The sequence below is a fragment of the Passer domesticus genome, chromosome 7 (assembly GCF_036417665.1).
Source record: "Passer domesticus isolate bPasDom1 chromosome 7, bPasDom1.hap1, whole genome shotgun sequence".
Lineage (NCBI taxonomy): Eukaryota > Metazoa > Chordata > Aves > Passeriformes > Passeridae > Passer > Passer domesticus.
The window spans coordinates 44,107,504-44,129,662 of record NC_087480.1 but is presented as its reverse complement, the minus strand read 5'-3'; the positions used below and the strand labels follow the sequence as shown (position 1 = coordinate 44,129,662).

The window sequence follows — 22,159 nt, the reverse complement described above, 5'->3', positions numbered from 1 at the left end:
AGTTACTTTCCTTTGGCATGACTCCTTTCCCCCTGGCTGCTGAGGACACAAGGTACTAAATCAGTGTTTGGCCTCACACAGAGGAGCCACAAGGTTACCTCATGTGACAGTGCTATCCCAACACAGGAGAGGCTCAAGCATTGCCAGTGTTCAGACATTGTTCACCCATCTCCTTTTTTCTCTAATCTGTAATAAAATGGATTAAGGCGGCACGAGGATAGGCCAGCACTATACAAGATTTATTCCTCTAAAGATCAGCAGCCACAAAAACAGCCTGAGCACAAGCAAAATTTTTCTTTTTAAACTGAGAAAACAACATATATGAAGTATATTACATTCCTCTTTTCTCATCTTTACCATTATTTGACTAACAAAATACATTTCTAAGTCTTTGTTTATTCCTGTTTATTTCAGCTATTAGCCACAGGATACATAAACTCAGTGCTGGATTCACTGACAGCCCATTTCATCTAGTGATGTATCACAGCTGCTCAGTGCAGAGCATGCAGACTCTTTCCTCTCCTAAATGATGCATGGGCTGCCTTAGGAAATTTGGTCAGGACCCATTTTTAGTCTCACTCTGCATGTACAATGTTGCTCAACTGTACTTTCTTCCTGTTTTTGCCCCCTAGTCTTCCCAAGACTAAATAATTTTTATTTTACATCATCCCTCCTCTTTGGTCATTAACACATTTAAGTGGAGTGAGAAAGATCCTACACAGGTATAGTTTCTTTCTTGGAGAAAGAGTGGTGGAAACTATACCTGTGTGGGATCAAGTTATTGCTGCAAAGAATTATGCACTGCCTAAGCACCACATAAGCTTTATAATAAGGCTTTATTTGCATGGATTGATTTCACCCTACTGAACAACACTTACATAATAATTTCATTAACAAGTAATTTCTCTAAACAAAGTTTTATTGTTCTTAATTTGTAGGACAAAAGAAAACTGCAAGAAGAAATTACACAGAAACGTCTAAAAGTAGAAGAGGAAAAAATGAAACACCAACATTTAAAGGTAAGTGAAGTGTTAGATTTATGTAACTAAAGATAGCTTTAAGTCATACAGCATGAATAAAGGTTGGGGATTTTGGAATGCAAATCTTCATGCATTTAAGAGTCATGCTTTTACTGTCAAATTTTCACAGCTTTGTAGAGTCTTGCCAGGACTCCATTTGACTTTAATAAGCATCACTCTTTGAAAAAAATTACACTGGGGAGCTAATGTTACTTGATCACTTACACAGCATAAAATGAGATCATAACCAGGAAAAACTCACAGATGAAAATTAAGCCTCACATTTCAGACTGGGTGTGTTCACTCTAGTCCCACAACAGCAATCCCACTTGGTACAGGGTGCAGCAAAATGATGAGGTCTAATTGCATTTTTTCCTGTAATAAAAACACCATATTTATTTGGCTGTAGGCTTTTGTCAGCTTGTTTAATTATTATTTAGTAAAATAACGCAGTTTCTTTGTATATTAAAAAAAAAAAGTATAAATGCTACAAATATTGTTCTCAAATAAGGCCTAGTAAACTCAGGATTACAAAGTCCAAAGGTATAAGAAATCTAAAGATCCATCTCTGCAGAGAACTGAAATTGCAATGATTTCTACCCAACACCACTATTAAAATGTTTATAGCAGCTTGGCAGTCCATATCATTTAGAGAGATGAGACAAAATCTATGCTCCTAGAAATATACAAGACTTGGTATTTACATGTTCTTTTCATTATGTGAGCAGATAAACAGTCTCAAGAAAGATATATTGAATCTAACACCAGGAGTGCGTTGTGTCTTCTCCAGCAAATGTGAGAGAGGCATATTTAAAACACTCTTCTTCAAAACAGACACCAGACCCTGAGTTTCATCCCCCCTTTTCTTTTGTGTCAAGCCAAAAAAATGAAAAGCCATGATAAACTAGTTCACTGGGCCAGGCAAGCCAACCCACAGCTATGCCCAGGTTTTATTGGAAGCGAGTTACTCCAAGGACAGGCTTGGCCCTTTGTGGAACATCTTGTCTAAAAGGGAGAGGAATATCTTTTCCAAGTCCTGTAACCTTTGAGTAGCAAACATGTGATTCCCCCATCATGGGACATGGCTACATCGAGTACTGAAAGTTTTATTTCAAGTTTCCATTTCTATAAATCCAGATGACTCTTTTGCCCTTCTTTATAGAGGGATAAACTGATCTGTTGTAGACAACCAGCTAATCCTCACTACTGCTGTGCGCAGACAGAGCCCTAGGGCACTTTCCTTACAGACTTAGTACATGTTCATAGCTAAAATTAATAGGTTCAGTGGAGTTTTAAAAGTTAAGAAAGCAAAAACCAACCTCGCACTTATTCTGAAAAAATTTTATGGAGTTTTTAGAGAGGCTAAAACACTCCTGGAAAAATACTACTGAAATGGTTTTACTTTGAAGAGAACACAGGATGTGAATTCTCTGCCTGTTTTAGAGAAATCATACAGAGATCACACAGAAAAGCTTTTAAATTAAATCAGTCCTATTGCATATACAAAGCAAAACAAAGATCTGTTGAGGAAATTATTCACTTGGAAAAGAAGAATCAAGCAAACATTTAAATATATACTTTAAATATGTACTTGCACACGTATGCTGTATAAATACATACATATCACTAGTTATCTGGAGGACACAAAATGTAGACTTCTTTTTTAGCAGCTCAGGAATATGACAGGCACCTAATATCAAGCACATTAGTACATTAACATCTTTTGCTTTATACCCCAGAAATTTTGTCCCTTAATGAACATTCTTGCTTCAGACTAATTCAGGTATTTCAACAGAGTCAAACAACAAAAGGATCCAGTGCATGAGTTGCTTTAAAACAGATTTAGACTTCTAAAACATTTAAACACTGCAGTAAATTTTATTAAGGGGTCATTTCCCTAGTGATTCAAGCTGATTCCACCCATTTATACACATACCAGCTGTGTGCATGGTGAAATCCAGTGCTCCATGATCTATTAACAAAACTCACACCTGTCCCCCAGGAAACTATTGCAGGTTAGTAAATCTCACTGCCAGAGATGTTCTTGTTAGATGGATAGCACTATCCTGTTCCTCATTTTGTCCTTCCTATTTATAACTCTCAGCAACAGGTTTATCAAAAGGTTGTTGGTTTGGTTTGTGGTTGTTGTTTGTTATTGGAGCTTTTCTTTGGTATGATTTTGCTTGTTGCCTAAAAAAGGAAGGTTTTGCTTCCTTTTTGCAAATAGGAATCCCTGCTCTGGCTTCCCAATTACTTTGTTTGCTGCCCACAAGTAAACTTCTTATTAGAAATACACATGAGGGATCATGACAGATCTTAGTTATTTGGTAGAAGTGGAAAAGGAACATTTATTCCCTGCATGTGCACTTCTCTCAAATGAAGTGGAGGGCATGCAAGCAAATACTCCTGTGTGGACAGGGCTTCACAGATCTGCAAAGGGTATTGGGGGCTGCAAGTGTAGGTACAGAAGAAATTTTATCCAGTATTTCTGGATGCTCTGACAACTAAACCTTCCTCCTACCTGGAGTCCTTTTCACTGAAGCAACAAGGGAAAGGACCAGACAGAAGTGTTTGAAAAGTGCAGTCAGTACTGATTTGCATGTACTTTCTAAGAGCTTTTACAGTTTAGTTTTTTAATTTTCAGGCTTCTGACATGCCTGAACACCATTAGTGCTACCTTGTAGGTGCTCGCCACACACCTCCTCCTTCCAGTAGTTAACAGTGTTGAACAACCTTTTTTTTTTTGGTGAAAAAATGTGAAAATTTTTTATGCCTTCCCCAAAATACTGTAAGGCAAACTGCCATACTCCTGGGAGAGCAAGTCCCACAAACTCAAGATACCTTTGCTTTCCAGTGAAGGATGAATCTCTCAGTGCTAGTCCAGCCTTGTTAAGGACAGTAGTGGAGTTACACCTGGAGCACACACTGCAAATTATTCACAGAATCTGCAGGATACTGTATGGAACTTTTAATATGACCATGAGCCACAAAATAAAGTGATTGCTTTCCAGCACTCTGGCCCTTCCAAGGGTTTTATCACATCACAGTGGACAAGTATCCCCTTCCCTTAACACACAGAGCCTAATGCAAAATGAAAGTGCTTTCATGTAAGTGCTGTAACACATGCACAGCCTGGTTCTGAGCTAGAGACACTTTGTCATGGAAGGAAATGTTCGACAGCAGGAAAAAACCTGTCATGCCCAAAGCAGCTGCTCCTGCACTGGCTCGTGCTGCTACTTGGATGGAGCAGACCTGAAACTATCTTTTATTCAAAGGTTGTTTCCAAACTACACAATGTGGCATTCTTTCAAAAATGGCTCAATACATGAAAAAGATTATATGACCTTTAGCTGGGAGTAGCAGCAAACTGCTCTAGAAACATGCAAAAATAACACTATTGTGTTACACTTGTATTTAGGGAGTTGGTTTTCTTGGGCCTAACCCTATAAAGACAGAAGCTTTTGTTTTGATTTCAACACATGATATTGGTTTCTGAGGTCTACAGTGCCAGCCCCACTCTAAATCTTACAAGGAATTATCAATTTATTTTTGGAGACATAAGTGCTAGACTAACACTGTTCCAGCCAAGATGAAAACCTCACTTTTCTAGAGGCCCTACTTATAATTAAAAACTAAACAGCTTCATAGAAAGGGAATTAATAACTATGTGCCCTCCAGCCTGAGAATACAGTATTTTGTGCCAACACCAGGCTACCTGCATCTACCTGATAATGTAAAAATATCCTATTAAAATCTGCATTTATTTCATTAGAGCAAAAACACAACTACCAGGAAGTGCTGCAAAGTGATTCTACAGACAGTCAAGACTCAGAACATCAGTTTTTACCAAGATTTCCTAGGATCCAGTGTTGAGAGAGACAGAATACTGTCCTGCAGGCAAAGGCAACTGTAAATATTGCTCTTACATCCCACAAGTAAAAAAATTAAAAGCACCACAGAGTGCCCAGAACTCTCAGCAAGCCTATTTTAGACACACTTTCTATGACATTATATGTCAAGTGGAAAATTGCTTTTGACTGCAATAAGGTCCTGCATATATATTGCTCTGCCAGTTGGGCCTCAGTAATAACCTCATGGAAAGTACACAATTAATAGACAAGTGCAGGAAGCAACAGTTGAGGTGACTCAACACAGGATGCAGGCAGGGATTCCAACAGCCCCTGCAAGCAGCACTGAGGTTAATGCAGCAGTTCTGGGCACACTGCCTCAAGCAGCAGTAGTCAAAATTCAATGTAATCTGCATCCACATCCTGCAATTAACAAAACTGTATGGGGGGAGAAAACCAAAAGCTTAATATGGAAACTAGACAGCTCAAGGAACCTAAATTATAACTGGGACATTCATGGTTAATTAAAGACTTTATATGTGTGCTGCTTTTTGCCTCTTGAAAGAGTATCAAAGAGTCCCAAATCCTTCCCCAAGGCAGCAACTGCATTTATACCCCCGAGTTAGACTGAAAGGAGTAAAAAGAGTGCAAAAAAGTTGGCATGGTTTACACATTTCAGCCTGCAAATATGAACTTATCTCTAAGAATATTTTTTATTTTACCAGGAGTATTTTTGAGAGCTCTGATGACTTTCAGGTACCATCTTTCCAGTGTAAAGCAGCTGTAGGAAGCAATCAATGCATACAATGGTATTTTTCAGAATTTGAAAACAGCTGAGAGAGATACACTTACCTGTGCACATACATATGTCTATTTGTAAGCCACCAATGCACAGAAAGAGCTCCACAGGCACTAAGCAGGTCAGGAGCTAAATACCTAGGCTCTGCATTGCCCCTGCAACAGCAGCTCTAAATACACAGCTGCTGAAACACTAACCAGGCACCAGCTGCCCATGCTCCACCTTTCCACTGCTCCTCTTCACCAGCTGAAATGTGAGTTCACTATCATAAGCACACAAGATCCTTTTAACTTCCAGGAGTACCATTGCATCACTAACTCCCTAGAGATCTCTTACTCCCATATAACCTTATTTACAGAAACTTCTCATCTTTTACACCTCCTTCCAGAAGCTATGCAATGCCAGGACTCCAGAAATTAGGGCTATTGAAATAAAACTGTTGGGTACTCACTGGATCCTTTCACATGAGTCTGTTGTATGTATGGTTGTACAACTGGCTTGCTTTACTGAAGACACACAAATCACTGGATCCACTTACCCATATTAATCTGTTATGGACAGCAGCTGACATAATCCACATTTTTGTTGGATGAACTAATAAAATGGGACATTGTTCCTAAAGGCTTTGCTTTTAAGTCAATGTCAAAACACAAAAAATTTAGTATTTCTCTTCCAGTGGCACTCACTGTGGTCAGGTTGCCTTATACTGGATAGATCACAATGCTGTGGATCACATCTGTGGCATCAAGACAGATACAGCATTTGAACTTCTAGCATTCACTTTCTTGTCTATTTTTCTCCATCAGAAAAAGGCCTTGCGAGAAAAATGGCTCTTGGATGGCTTTAGTTCTATGACTCCAAAGGAAGAAGAAGAAATGCAAAAGCAGAATCAGGAGGACCAACAACGGACTCATGAGCTGGAACAAGACATCTTCAGGTAGGGAAGAACCCCTGCCCTTGTGTCTGGGTTAAAATAGTCCCATCTTACAATCCTACCTTATTTTGTAAGAGATTAAAATATCAACAAGTACTAAACACATGCAGAGTAAAGCAATTCTTGTCATGTTTTCTAGTCAGTCAGAATTAGAGAATACAGAATGCAATTTTCCATACTGTAAATTGTAACAAACTGCACAATAACTATATTGCAGAGTATTTGTTTCTCTAATTCCAGATATCCTTCTCATGCTGTATTTGGTAGGTGTAAGACACAATATGTGGGGCTTGCTCTAATGTAACATTTGTTGAATCAGATCTTTAAAATAACAATAAATTTTGAAAGTTCTCCAGTTTCACTAGGCCCTGGCACAGCCTTTAATACCTGACTCTCACCATAACGGCACTTCAGAACAGTACAGGCTCCCCAGCCCCTTTGTAACACTTATCCTCAGCTTCCTATGTGTTTTGTGCTCAATTTGGTCCCAGAAACCTGCTATAGCAAAGATCTTTTTTGACCTTTCATTAGAGATGTTTCTACAAATCTCATCACCTAGTGCTTCCCTATCACACATTTAACTGCAGAGACAGTCTCATGAAAGATTCTTATTTACCATGAACATGGTTCCAGGTGCTTATTAGCTCGTTAGCCCTTCTCAAATACCACAGAGCTGTGTACACAGTCAGCTCCTTCCCTGAGTCCAGGCATACTGACTGGTGCTACCCCTTAGCACCCACAGAAAAGATGAAGTGTTCCTGTTCCTTTAGATTCTGGAAAGTTTCTTCATCCTTTTTTAAGGCTTCTTCCTCTATTTCAATTCAATAGCATTTTCCTCTCTACTTTGCTTCCACTGCCCTCCTACACATACTCTTGGTAAAGCTGTCACCAAGATGACCCCCTCTGGTAATCTCCCATCCTCTTCCCTCCTCACTCCATCTCGGACACAGACAATAATTCTCTTGGCTGACAGGTAACAGCCTAGTGCTACTTTGTCCTATAATTATGGTGACTTCTTGCTCAAAAGCACTTTTCTCTACAGAACATCTTTGTACACACCTCTGTAGGATTCATTGTTGCATGGTAGGAGGCAGACAGCAAGCCCTGAAAGCATGCCAGGAGGCTGTCATTTTGAAGGCATGAAAGAGGGGCCCATAAGACACTGTGAGTGCCAGAAAGGAACAGCATCTAGGGCTAGGGTGGGCTAAGGAGCAACAAGGAAATGGTGCTGAGCAAGCATTTCCCCATCAGACCCCTGGAAGTACAGCCCTTCTCTAAGCAGTGAGAAGAAAGACTACATTCAAAGTCCTGCTGACTGCGAGCAAAGCCTGAACTAAGAGTTTAGGAAGGTTTATTCACGCTTTTTTGCTATAAATTAAATTTCCTACCACTCCCTAATAGATGTTTAGCAAGGGCATAGAGAAAAACATCCACATTGCTTTCTAAATAGCATTACATCTTGTTTATACACACCCAGGCCTATTTCAAACCAGCCAGCAGTGATACAGAAACCTAGGAATAAAGTCCACTAATAAATATAAAATATGCATCATACAGTTCTTGCACAGCGCTTTTGCTACACCACAGTTATCACCAAAGCGAACAAAAGCCTGTCTGACCTTTGACCTGCCCTGTAAATCAAACATTGCTAAACTGATCATGTAGACACAGCATACAGTAGAAATAAACCGAGAGGCTCAGTAGAATTCTTTCTCCTAAGCATATGAGTATTAAAACTCACTTGATTTGGAGATATTCAGTTCACTCTGTTGATTATTCTGTGTGTGCTTTGTCTTCAGTTAAAGAAATTATGAATCACTTCAAAGACTCTTTGATTACCCTTAGACAAACCTTTTTTTTCTTCTTTCTGTTGAGATGATTATTGCAATTGTTGGCAAATTATTTACAGTAATGGCATGGGTCTTGCCATCACCTTCCTAAATTGGATCTCTGTTTTGAAAGATTCTTTACCGGAGTGTCAAATTGAGTGGTGTATGTCTGCTAATCAGTTCAGATTTGAGCACTTCTTTTATAAAAGAGAGAAGTTCCATTCTTTGTATCAATGACAAAACAGTGAATAGCAAGCAGCCTGAGCCACCTTGGAGACAAATGGCTGAATGCTTTTGTTACAGACAAAAAATTGTATTTACACTGTCTGTCCCATTTACCCTCTGTATATGTTGGAAGCTTCAGTGAACCCAGTGAGCACATCCTTGGTCAGGGTACAAGCTGAACGAAGAATTAAGAGTCCTGTTTTCTCACTTAATCTTCAGCTAATAACACTCATTCTTGATGGAATTAGTTGCTAAACAACATATTTAAAAATGCAAAACAACTAAGGTCTATGCAATTGCTTGTAATATGATGCATGAAAGCAGACTCAAGGCTATACTAGACAGCTGCTAAAGCATTTGACTCACCTCAAAACCTGTGAGAGCTTGCTAAACTGCCTTTTCCCCTCAGTCTAGAATTCTTCACAGTGGTATCTTCCTTTCTGCTTTTCATTCTCAAGCCATTTATTTTTCCCCAGGGTGGCAGTGATGCCAACTGCAGCAGCTCAGCTGGTGGCCAGCAGCATCCAGGCAATCTCCATAGATTTTCTTAATTCAGCTGCTACTTCGGCAGAGAAACCTTTCAATTAGTGTCTTGACTTCTAAGGATTCTTCTCTCATCCACACCTCTATACTACTTATTTCTCCCTCTCAAATAATCAGTGCTACTTGAAAAGAGGACAAATATTCAAAGGATTGCTTTAATACAGTAGCTGTGTCATACTTCCATTTCTTGCCTAAAAAATGCAGCACTGTACAAAGATAGTTTCATATAATTGCTAGAATAGTTGCTAGACCCTTTCAAGACAAACTGGGATATAACTTCATAAAAATGTGATTGACTTAGAAGTTTCTAAACATTTAAACACACGAGAAAGGTCCTGGCCTAACTTTCCAACTGCATGATGTTATAAGGGCTTCAATTTCTTTGAACTGTACAAATTCCATCTCAGAAGTTTTCTTTCCACAAATTCCAGAGTGAACACTCACAACACACTCTGTTGAGAGTATAAGTGCAAAAGAGGTACTAAGAGTCTAGATGCAATTCCCTTTACATGGCTATGAGAATTTCTTTCTAAACTCACTGAGTATTGAATCAGGTCTCTTAATTACCATACAAAGTGGGTGTTGTATGTATAATATAAACTGTAATTTGTTTCTTGATCACCCAGGTAAATAAACAGTTATTTATAATTTTTTTATTTATTTGGGGTTGTGTTCCCTTTTCCCCACCTCCCTTTTTTCAAGCACCTCCAAGATTTTTTCCTCCTCTTCTTACACCTGCGTGTCTAGGGGTGCTTAGAGCCAAGACTGAAATAAATCCACACTATAAGTTAATGATTTTTCAGCTCATTATTCTTCTGGGAGTTTTTAAATGATTTTCAAATTATGAGAATATTGTGATCAAGTCTCATCTAAAAATAAACATATCAATAAAAATAAAATAAGAAGTGCAAAAAATATGGCACATGGTCATTACTTTCTTTTATAGCTGTCCAAAAATATTCATCCCCCTTGAAAAATTTTGTTAAATTCTAGTAGTGTAATCAGTACCTTTGATCAGGGTTCTAATGCCATCTTGCAGAGCTCAGGTCCAAAGTGTGAGCAGCTTTTAAATATTTTTTTTAGCTTTTTATTTTCATCCTGAAGGGGTTTTTTTCCCCATGTCTGTTCTGAGGTCTGTGATACCTTTGTATATCAAAAAAGAGACGTTGTCACCAACAGATAAAAGTCTACATAGCAGCCTGTTAGTGTAGCTCCACATATCTGAGTTTAAATAGGGCAAGAGCCATAATGGTAATTCAGTTTCCTCAGCCACACAGAAGGAAATCAATAATGCTAATCTGTCAACCTGCATTCAGCTTTTCTAGATTGATTACTTTAAAGGGATGGCAGACTTTAATCATTCAGGGTGACTTGGTGTAATATTGTGAATCCTAGCACACAGTAAAGAAGTCAAAATACAAAACCCCAACACTTCTTTCCCTCAGGGTTATAGATCAACATTTCTATAATCCTGTCTGTAACTTGGTCTCAGATCATCTAGTTGTATCTGTTCTGACTGGTCTCAGTTGCAGCTGCCTTAGGTCTACAGTCATTGATTTCCAGCATGGATTTAAAAAAAATAGAATGCATATTTCACTCAAATATGGAAGCTTTTGAAATTTCCTTTTTTTCCCTTAAAGTAAAAAGAAGTTCTTTTTAAAAGAACCAGGAGACTAAAGTTATACAGCATAAGACATTCAGTTCAAGTCCCACTTCTAGGATCCAACTCCAGATTTAACTCTGATCTTCATGGAGAATTGACTTCCCAACTACTCAGCTAATAAGGCAAATTCCCAACTAATTCCCAAATTCCCATCTAAAACCCAACAAATATGCTCTTATTCAGAAAAGAGTAATCTTGGTTAGAAAGAATAAAAAATAGGAAACAGGACACCTGCTTAAGTCATTGCCTTACTGAGAGAAAAAATTGACCAAGATACTTTACTTTAGCAGTGTGCTTTATACCCAGACAACCAGGAATAGCTTTCTCCCTCTCTGACACAGAGATTCAAATTTTTGTCTAGGACTTTTCTGTCTAGAAGTGTTTGCCATACATGAAGAAAAGGAAAACTCTCATCAGGAAAAAAGATACTTAATCATTGTACTCAGCTGTAACAGGCAAGAAACCATACAACACAGACTTAACAGATAAGAAGGGCAGGGAAGGGAGCTGCACCATACAAACCTACAGCAAGTGTCAATAGCCCAAAAGAAATTGTTACTTCCGAGCCTCAATATTCCTTTCACATAACAATAAAGGTTTTTAAACTAAAACAGTTAACCTATCAGCCAAGTCCTAACTGGCAAAATAGTTCATGTTTAAATGTGGAAGGCTTTGTTTGTTGTTGGGTTTGGGTTTTTTTTCTTTTTAAATGAAAATATTATTTCACACATTTTTCCCAATGTGTGTAAAACCATAAGTTGATCTCATATAAGAGCAAAAATTGTCAAGATAAGTAGAACCACCTCTACTAATGTCCATATTCCCAATGCATCAACTCCACAATGTTGTTCTCTGCCTGGTATTAAATCAAATGCAACTGTGATTGCAGACTGGAGAAGGAAATTGAGGCTCTGGAAAGACAAGAAATGGAAGTCTCAGCTAAGGAAGAAGCAATTCTGAAGAAGCTGAAGTCTGTTGAGAAAACAACAGAAGACATAATAAAGGTTAGTACTATATTATTCCAGAAATAGAATTTATTACTCAATCATCATCATACCCAGGGAAAGGGGAACTAGCTGGATCCCATGAGTGGTCATGAGCTTTTGTCTGAAGTGACAACAGTTCAAACATGAGAGGGGTCAAGATGTTACATTTCTTTAAGTGCCCACACGGCTCCATTTGCTTACTTATGGGGGTGGGGGAGCAATTCCTACCTTTACTCATCTGCAGCACATCTCTAAAAACAGCACTGCCACTGACACCCAGCAGCTTTGCATCTCAGCCAGAGACAGACACGCCAGGAACAGATCAGGTATGGAGGCTGGTCTATTCATGCTCCTTCAGGTGATGTGCCCAGCTGAACTGCATCATGCTCTCCACCAGTCCCTGGCAGAGATTATGATGTATCTTAGTGTTATCAGCCATTAGTCTTTGTCAAAAGGTAATTTTAATATTTTTAAATCATCTTAAACCATCTCAAAAAATACAGTGATGAAACCAAACTTCAGTTCTCCAGCTGTTCTTACATACACTCACACATTCTCTGAAGCTACACAGGGAGATCAGTAAAACTGGAAAGCCAAAGTAAGACCTGTAAAAAAACCTTAGACACCGACCAGGTTGGGCCACAGTGGGAGGCCAGGTCACTTCATAATATTTTTGTCTTTCCCTGTGTGACTTGGAATCATAGTGGCAAAAGACTCGAAATTTCACTCTCACTTACCATGCTCCAACTGAGCACATTTCACTTTTAGCCCCTTCTCTGTATGAAGCTGTGCACACAAAAGGTTAAAACTATCAGGGAAACCAAAGCACTGTCTAGTTAACATCTTAAAAGTAACTATCACATTTATTGTTAATGGTTCTCTTTCCCACCTAGTCTGTGAAGACTGAAAAAGCTGGATTTGAAAAAGGTACGTTTAGTCAAAAGAATATTTTAAAAAAGGTTCTTGTAGAAGTAAGTTAAAACATACTAATGCTTTGTGGATCTGTGGATCTTCTTTACTCAGAGGGAGCAGACTACATATATGCCAGCATCCCTGACCTTCCCAAGTATTTCAGACCTTCTGCACTGAGAAGTACAACACATGCTGACATGGATGATGAAGAAAAGAGAAAAGGTACTGCTTATTAGTAACTCCAGAAGGTGTCAATATGTACAAAAAGCGTCCTATATATTGAATCTAATACACTTTAAGCAAAGAATAGACATTACAGATATGAGACATTTGTTCTCATTTAAGCTGTGTTAGGTCATCAAAACTGAGAGGTGAGGCAGTGGTGTAAAGTATGTGCCACTGAGAATAACTTTTTTCACCACTGACACTTCTTTCCAGCACTTCATTCTCCTGCCTGTCACAACTAAGTACAGACTCCTCCCTTCATATCATTCATTCCACATTTTCTATCTGCACTTACAGCTGTTGGGTAGCCAGCAGTAGTCAGGCTATTTCCCAACTACTACAAAGCCTCCTAGCCCTTCAGAGTGCCCAAGACTCTCTGGCATGGCAGCACGTGCAGCTCTTCAGCTGCTATTGCCCAGCATAACGCCAGGGGCCAAGGTTAAATCTAGATTTCTCAGTCTCATGTAATGAAAACTGTCTCAACAGCTGATTCTTCCTCACAGAATGAAAATACTTTTTTCCCACAGGATAAAAGGGGACATCCAAAATGAGAATTTAATATATGGGTTGTGTATGTGATGATTTCACATATTTAATAATTTATTCTGAGTTGTTCTCTATTACTGTCAGAAGTCCTATATTTCTTGCAGCTACTGCATTACCACTTTAAGCACTTGTTTCTTTCAACAGCATTGTTTGCCATGGAAATTAAGGTTGAAAAAGACATGAAGACTGGAGAAAACACAGTGTTATCAACAATACCTGTTCCCTCAAAGGAGTTTAAAGAGACAGGAATTAAAGTCTATGATGATGGCAGGAAGTCCGTTTATGCAGTGTCCTCAAATGGGACCACAACACAGAATGGGATGGATGAACTTGCTCCTGTTGAAGTGGAAGACCTGCTACGGCAAGCAACTGAAAAAAATTCTCAGTCTCCCACAGAGTACCATGAACCTGTCTTTGCAAATAAATTCTGCAGGCCAGTTACTCCTCAGAAAGACAAATTAATCCCAGGACCAAAACTGGAAGGTACTGACAAAAGAGAGATGAATGGATTTAGCAATCATCAGTCAGGGTTCTGCTCCAAAACAGAGCCCTTTATGCAGCAAAACAAAGAGAATGGCCTTGATCTTCCAAAGGTAATACAACCAAAGTCTCCCTCTCCAGTAATTTCTCATACGGAGAAGAAAGTGCACACTAATCCTGACAACAGGATGATTCATAATGAAGAAAGAAATGCTGCACACGAGGAATTAAAACCTTACCAGAATACAAGGGAAAACCATAGTGAGACCAGGTTTTTAAATCCCTGTCATGCTAATGCAGCACCCCCCACACCTCAGGATGAGGAAGATGTTCGGTACAACATTGTGCAGGCTGTGCCTTGTTACGTGGATGAGTCCGAACCTGTCACGATGGTTTTCATGGGTTACCAGCGCGTTGACGATGACGACGCAGAAGCAAACCAGAAGCTGGCCCCGTACGATGGGGTTATCCATGCAGAACTGGTTATCATTGATGACGAGGATGAAGACGACAGCAAATCTGAGAAACCAGCATATCATCCCGTAGGCCATTACAGTCAAGTTTATCAGCCACCAAACAGGAAAACCACAGAAGCCCAACAGACAAACCCTGTGAGCAGTCTGGGTCCAAGCCTGGACAAGGTACCCCACAAAAATTCCATCTCCCTGCAAGAACAAGAGGAACGCTTAAGCTCACCGACCCACCATGCGCATCTTCACAGCCAGATGTCTGGAGATGGTACAGAAGATCCCTCACTAACAGGTAACAGAAAAGGAAAAGCATGTCACTGCTGCTCACTCATGTAGCAACTTGATATTGCTCTTATCTGCTGGCAACTGTATCACTTCTTATATTGTTTGGATTGTTTCAGACTAATATGCTATTAATAATATTTTTTTGCTCTTGTTTGTTAACAAACACCAATCTATATTTTGGATCTGTTGAATTATTTTGTCTTCAGCAATGCACTAGTTACCATATCAAAATTTGAAAAATAAACTTACAGAAATTTCATTCCTGTAACCTTGAAAGATTGAAAGTGGTTCTCTTTCAAGTTCCATTAATGCTACAAAAATTAGCAGAATTAATTTTCATTTCTTGCAGGTAACTAGCAGCATTGCTACTTAACAATTCCTCCTCCCTCACTGGCATGTTTTTCTGCCTGTCTGCATTCCAACTACTTCCTAGACCATCCAAGTTACTCCTTAAATAAGAAAGGCTGCTTAATAATCAGATTTACTTTGTATTTTTAAGGAATCAACATTGCCAACATTGTCTTGATAGTGTTTATGCAAGTTTTAACATTTTTCCATTAACTTGAGCTAGACATTTTTATAGCTTCTGAAAGATAATGAAACAGTTTTCATCACTAACACACCGTTAGTTCAGTAGTCCACAGAGTTACTTTTTAATAATTTTTATATTTTATTAATACGTACAGTACCTATTTCTTACTATAAAGTTTTTTATTATAAAAGTTTGAAAGCAACAGCAAAATCTTCCAGAAACATAGAAAACTTTTCTTTATATTATGTTGCACTTTAATGCATACAATTAGACTCCATTTAAGTATGCTTACAGCGCAGCAGATTGCATACTAGTCACATTCCACTTGAAGCAAAGAACACTGGTTGAATTACAGCAAGATCAGGGGTCCTGATGCCACATTCTCTCCTCCAGAGAATTTTCAGCAAAAATGTAAGTTTAGACCCTGGCTAAAGCTGAATTGACAGCCCAGGAATTCTTTACACTACATGTAAAGCCAGGAGGGAGGATGATCTTTGGATCATGTAAGAACTTTCAACTATTTTGCATCAGTAGGCAGTGGTTGGGAAGAAATGTTCAGCAAGCAAGGCTCTCAGCTTTTAAGAGTACCAACATCATTGAATGATGCACACAAAAGCCAGAAATATTCCAGCAGTGCTGCCCATCCTTTCTGATCAATAAAGCCATTACACTTTCTCATTACCTTTGCTTTCCTCAAGCACCCATTCTTCCATCTGTGTACTTCCCTCTGCTCTTCAGCACCAAGGGCTGCTGCCAGGAGCTTTTATATCAGCAACTGGAAGCAGAAGTAGTTAGTACTGGTAAGATAAACCACTCCAGAAGCTGCTCCAGCCCATTATAGTGTGGGGATGGTCCCTTAATTCCCCCCATCACATAAGTATAAGATAATGGAGAAGGGACACTCACCCACGCACCAGCAGGTTTCCATTGAAACAGGTCATTCATCCTACAGCCTGCTGAGTGGTTGCTCCTGAAACTACTCTGGGAAAGAGTTGTCCAAGTAGTAAGTACAAGCTGGCAGTACCATTCAGGTGGGCCATGTACAGGCCATGAGATGTTAGCTGATCGCCCTTATCTGTACCAACCCCCACTTATTTTTTTCTCTCAGCAGAAGCATCTGAAATGTCTACATTTTTCCCCTTCCACTCAGACACTTCACCAACAATCTGGGCTCTCTCTCACTTGAGATTAATAAAAAACAAATACTGACTTTCAGGAAAGGGGACTAAGCACAAACATAACAAAGATGTTTGACAGTCCGTTCTGTAAATCTGTATTTGGTCTCAGCCATTTACTTATAACTATTCCACCAATAAGAAAATGGCCAACTGGGAAAAATGGATCCCAGCTAAATTACAAGCAGTTTGGCAATTGCCTCAAAAATTCCCCCAGTCAGCACTGCCTCCAAGTGAGTATCTTCATGCCTAGTAGAATTTGGAGCTAAGCCATACTCTTTAGCCCTCCACTTACTTATTGCCACTCCCTAGGACATTTTTGATCAGTGGAAAAAGCCAGGAAGTGACTCAATCTTTCCCAAGCAGGCCTGCAATCGTACTGAGACTCCTAAAAGAGAAACAAAACCAGGAAAGCCTCTCGCTCTAGAACAATGTAATTATACAGAGCTGTTTCTTAGAGAAATATATTGTTTTCAAAGCAGTCATGGATGCCCACCCTAACAGGTTCACCCTAAATGCCACGAGAGAAAAGGGTGGAGTCTATTTTTGGTAACTCATCATTCATTACTAAAATGAACAGTAAAACAGAAAAACAAATCCTCTTGGAAACTGAAGCTTTGGGAAGAACTTGCAGCATTTAAACATTAAACAAGCACTGGGGACTCTGAAACACAATGGAAAACAAAGAAGCACAGGACAGACCGGCATGATGGCCCCTTATGTAATAATTTTTCTTTAGGAAAGTAATGAACCTTCAGAACAAGTTACTGAATTAGTTAGCAATGGCCAAGGACAAAGAAGCAGAGGCATTGTTCCATGTGCCAATCTATATAGAGGCAGATCAGATTAAATTAGGAGCTTTTCATGCCCACAATTTTACTAAAGATGTAGGGCATACCTCTTTCCATATAGTAGCAATTTTCTTTCACCCACACGCTCTTTTCTTCACCAATATCTCAAAGTATGTGCCCTCAGAAAGCCAGAGATCATAGATACAGAGAAAAGGATGACAACACTTTAATTGGTACTCCCATATTTGCATTATTAGGGCTTATTTTCTTCTTCAAATTTCAGGCAAATTGATTCAAGTGCAAATGTTTTGAAGATGCAATACTCATTAGGGAAATGACAAGTCCTTGGGAAGGAACAAAAGCTAGACATAGTGAAATGAATAAGGAAATGCAAAGCTAAAGCTGAATAAGCAGCAAAACCTACTGACAGTGTGGAACAGGCTCTCATGGGACACGAAGGTCCAAGGCTTTTGGCAGCTAGCTAGTCTAGATGAGCTATTTTTTGCCTACCACTGGAAGCATTGCAACCTTCAAAAAACACAATGGAGACAGCTCCATTTGTGTTGAAGAAAGTAAAATACAAAAATCCTTTTTAATGAAGATTCATGCACCATCTATTCCTGTAATGTATAGAGCAAGACAAAACCAGACTATGGGCTAGAAGCAGGCATCAAACTGACTGTTCTCAAACCATGACCAGGGCTTGAATCCTTCAGAATTCCTCAGCCTGTAAAAAGTACACAGTGTCTTTGTAAGAGCTAAGGTTAACATCAGTGGCTCTATGATATAAAGTTACACTCGGATGCTTCTATGATTTGCATCAACTTCAGCATTCAAAACATAACTTGAGTTGGACACTTGCTGACATGTGTAAATCAAGTACACAGCTGCTTTGACCCCTCGTGTCCCAGCACAGAGACATATGCAGGGTGCAGGAATGAGACACGCTATTTTTGGTGACTCTTCAAACTAGCAGGTCACAGTAATGGAGATTATTCCTGTTGCATTCTCAGATCAACAATGTGCTGGGGGGAGGCTTTTACGTATCAAACAACAGCATTATATTGCTGTTCTAAAAATAACTTTAACATTAAATCATTGGCCTTTTGCTGTCCCTTTCAAACTTACCCCCATTATACACAGTTACAGACAATAGCCATACTGATGTTTATACAGGTGCTGCTACTGCATCAGAAATCAGGAACATGACTAACTCCCACTCTGACTCACAACACTGGGAAGAAAGGAAAGTTTTCTCTGAGCATCACAGAAAAGGAAAAGGTTTTCAAACAGTTACAGCTCCCACTGAGGAGTTCAGTTTAAACAAAGAGTTTGTTTAATTATTCACGTGTCCTTTTAATCTGTCAGCATCCAGTCAAGGGCAAAGCCAACTCTGTGTAATGTGTTAGTGAAGGTAACAGAGACAAAATAGAAGGTAGCTGTGCTAATTTTGAAATAGCAATTATTGAGTAATTTCTTAATATACCCACTTTATTGCAAAATTACCAGAACTAACACCTTCTACTGATTTCTTTCTGTAACACTAAACAATGCTTATTCTGCTGGATTAACTACTGGAGGTATGTGTATTCTTCATTTTTCTAAATAAGGAGATTTTGCTTCAGAAATAGAAAGAAAGACTTAAAATGCAATGGCTTTGTTTATTTTTGCAGCTCTGAGGATGAGGATGGCAAAGCTGGGGAAAAAAGTCCTCTAACAGCTGTAATGACATGGAAGTAAAATTTACCACTCAAAGCAGATAAAACTAAGAAGACTTGCTTCCACATACTTTTTCTGGATCATAATGCTTGTTTTGCTATTCTGTTTCATGGGCTGTTTTGCCCTCTGCATAATGCAATGGACTTTAACAGACTTTCAGATTTGACCAACTGCCACACGCACACATATCTCATCCTGGATTTTGTTAAAAGTAGTGGGAAGTTACCTAAGGCCATAAATGCAGTGTATATACAAGTATGAAGACATGTGCATACCTGTTCTCACAATCAGAAATATGCTGTTGCTGTATACACAGAGCAGATAAACACCTATCTCCATGGAACTTCATGGGACATTGTTTCACATTAAAGTGTGCCAATCTATCTGATTTTGACTGAAAATGCTGTTCCAGCATGATTTTTGTAAAAGCATTGGTTAATAAAAAGCAAAATGTGAGAGAGGAGCAGGAAGAAATGTAAATATAAAACATGCTTACCAATTATACTACCTTGGATGAAATGTAAAGCATTCCTTTTTAAGTGATAGCAGAACAAACAAAAAACAATTAAGCCAGCATATTTAAATATTTAGCCCCCTTCTAGACCTCCACAGTCCATTCTCCCTTCTATGTTACATATGACAGTGTAGCCATCCTCACACCCTGCTCTCTTTGCCATCCCACAAACACGCTGCCCACCCACAACCTCACAGATCAATCCTATGCATAATAACATGAACAGCCTGACCTCCTGAGCATGTTTTCACCTCCCAGCCTGCTGAGAAAGCTCTGCTTTTCCAAGAAACTGGTTGCCAGACAGGCAGTGCTGTCCATCAAAAAAACCAAACAAACAAAAACCCAACCAAAACAAACAAACAAAAAACCCCCAACAACAGAAAAGGACTCCAACAGCCATACTGTTTAGGTTTCAGTGGGCTGGAGAGCTAAAATCAGGCAAGCCTCCCACCAGAAATGCTGAGTTGCCAGTAGCTTGTCCTGCAGCTGAATACAAAGATCTGTTACAGATCTTTGTCTGGTGCAAACACTGCTGGGCACGGTTCTCCAGCAAGTTTCAAGGCTCCCACCAAAAAGCAGTTTAATTCTTTCCACATGGTAGAGGAGTTAAGGGCCCTAAAAGCAGGTTCAATCACACATAGAGAAATCACATCCAAGTCACATTTTCCAGTACATAGTTCTTGGGGAGAAAAAGTGCCTCATAGCACACTACACCATTATGACTCAAATCAGTACAACAGCTTTAATTTACCAGGTCTTAGCCTCATTTGTAACACTAAACAGATAAAGCTCATGTTGTGTTCTTCTGGTATAGCGGACTCTAATTATACACAAGTAAAAAAAAAAAAAAAAAAAAAAAAAAAAAAAAAAAAACCCAAAAACACCAAAAAACCCTATAATTTTTTGCTGGTATTCTTTCCAAAGCAGGAAATTGAAGTTACTACCTCATAGTGGGGCATGATGGTAGTAATTGACTGATTTGTCACCTCTAAACATTTGGTGGCTCCCAGTCTGATGTGGGTAATCATCTCAAATTTTAAGACTTGTCAGAAACTGTTACCTGGAGAGTGGAATAGTAAATGAGAATAAATAAATTTTATTACAGTACACTTCCTCTATGTCTATCCTCTTGTTTATTGCTGTTTTATAGTGGTTTTTTTCTTATGCTTCTTCTCTTATTTGCTGGTTGCAAAAGCAGAAGGCTTCAGGAGGCTTTGGTGAATCTTAAGGATTCACCAAAAAATGAGAGCAGGTGAGTGATACAAAGTAGTCACAAACAATTTTTGTAACAGAAGCAGAGAGCTACAGACACTCATCCTCTGCTTCCCCAAAAACCTGTGCTATTAAACTTAAAAAATATGGAAAAGGGAGCAAGTATCATCACAATACTAGTCAAAGTAGTTTAGAGGAAAGACTGGAAAATTGCGTGCTTCTGGAAAGTAGGAATGTTCATCATCTGAGTGCTACAGTCCCAGAGCTTTCCTGCATCCTTTATCAACAAGGACAGAAATACAAGGTGGCAAATTATCTTTTTAAATGTCAGTAGAGATACCATGCAAAATTCCAATTCATCATTAAAGCCAAGTGATTTCTAAGGCCCCACAACACGAAAGTCTCTCTGAAGCCAAGCTGAAGCTGCAGTCCTTCTAAAGTGCAGTATCCTTTGTGCGGGAAGACTGCCATAAACAGCTGGTTCAGTGATGCAGTTTTGTGGTTTACATTATGTGAAGTCACTTTTGCACAGCACAAAGAAGACCAGCAGAAACCAGACAGTGGTTGAACTAGGTCAGGTATGAACTCAAACAGGTGGCTCCAAGCATGTTCTGAAGAATATGTCCTGTGCCAGTTCTGCTGTGCCATTTACTCAGGTAAGTGCAACAGTTTCCACCTTCACACAAACCCCTTAGAGAAGTCAGAATCAGATTTATGTGAGCAAAGAATTTCTCAGACCTACTAGCAGATCATCCCTATTAGCCACCCTTCCATTCACTTGGACTCTTCTTACTTCAGCCTGCACCAAAGTTCTAAAACCACTGAGGCATTAACTTCTGCATAGAAATGCAGAATACTGCAATTTTTCCTTGGTGACTACTGTTCATCTTCCATTGTCTGCACAAGGATATACCCACATGACAAAAGAAAACCATCTGCTCAAACAAAAACTTATTCATAGATAGCAAGCAAACACCCGTTCCAGAATGCCTATCTGTATGAGATGGCTTGAATTTAAAGACCGAGTTTCTGAAAATTTTTCCAATTAATTCATTTAGGAACACTTCCTATTTTGAAAAACCTTTCCATGCCAACCTCTCACGGACAGTTTACAGCAAGCAAGCAGAGCAGAAGTGCTGTTATTTGAACAAGGGCGCCACGTAGCGTTAGGAGCTGATGGAACACAAAGCAGGCAAGCTCTCCTTCGCCTTCCCTGGGTAAAAGAAACGTGTGGCCATTATTACACGGAACTGGACGTCTCCCCATCTTGGGATTTTTTGACAAAACAGCAAACAATGTAGCACTCAGTGTAAGAAGGAGAATTTAAATACACTTTCCCTGGATTGTGCTGCAGCCTGAAATGACAACTAACTAAAAAACACTTAAAGCAAAACAAAGTAGCTGTGAACTCCGTTACATTTACATTAAGTAATTTTTGTTCAAAGCACAGGC

The 22,159-nt window shown here is 39.2% G+C and overlaps 1 protein-coding gene and 1 long non-coding RNA gene across 2 annotated transcripts in view; one reads left to right on the top strand and one right to left on the bottom strand.

Annotated features, from left to right (window-relative positions):
• The window catches only part of LOC135305036 (uncharacterized), a 112,565-nt gene extending 101,588 nt beyond the window's left edge, over positions 1 to 10,977 (bottom strand). The window contains exons 1-2 of the long non-coding RNA XR_010366302.1: positions 9,021 to 10,977; positions 1,302 to 1,394 (exon numbers count right to left, since the gene is read on the bottom strand). This is a non-coding gene — a long non-coding RNA (uncharacterized LOC135305036). The remainder of the gene's footprint in view (positions 1 to 1,301; positions 1,395 to 9,020) is intronic.
• Positions 1 to 20,604, top strand: part of PALMD (palmdelphin) — a 46,137-nt gene extending 25,533 nt beyond the window's left edge. Inside the window, exons 3-9 of the mRNA XM_064428150.1 lie at positions 939 to 1,019; positions 6,473 to 6,603; positions 11,750 to 11,864; positions 12,740 to 12,773; positions 12,870 to 12,980; positions 13,674 to 14,771; positions 18,936 to 20,604. Of these exons, the coding sequence (XP_064284220.1) occupies positions 939 to 1,019; positions 6,473 to 6,603; positions 11,750 to 11,864; positions 12,740 to 12,773; positions 12,870 to 12,980; positions 13,674 to 14,771; positions 18,936 to 18,979 (1,614 nt within the window). The 3' untranslated portion in view covers positions 18,980 to 20,604. The remainder of the gene's footprint in view (positions 1 to 938; positions 1,020 to 6,472; positions 6,604 to 11,749; positions 11,865 to 12,739; positions 12,774 to 12,869; positions 12,981 to 13,673; positions 14,772 to 18,935) is intronic.
• The last annotated feature ends 1,555 nt before the right edge of the window (positions 20,605 to 22,159 follow it).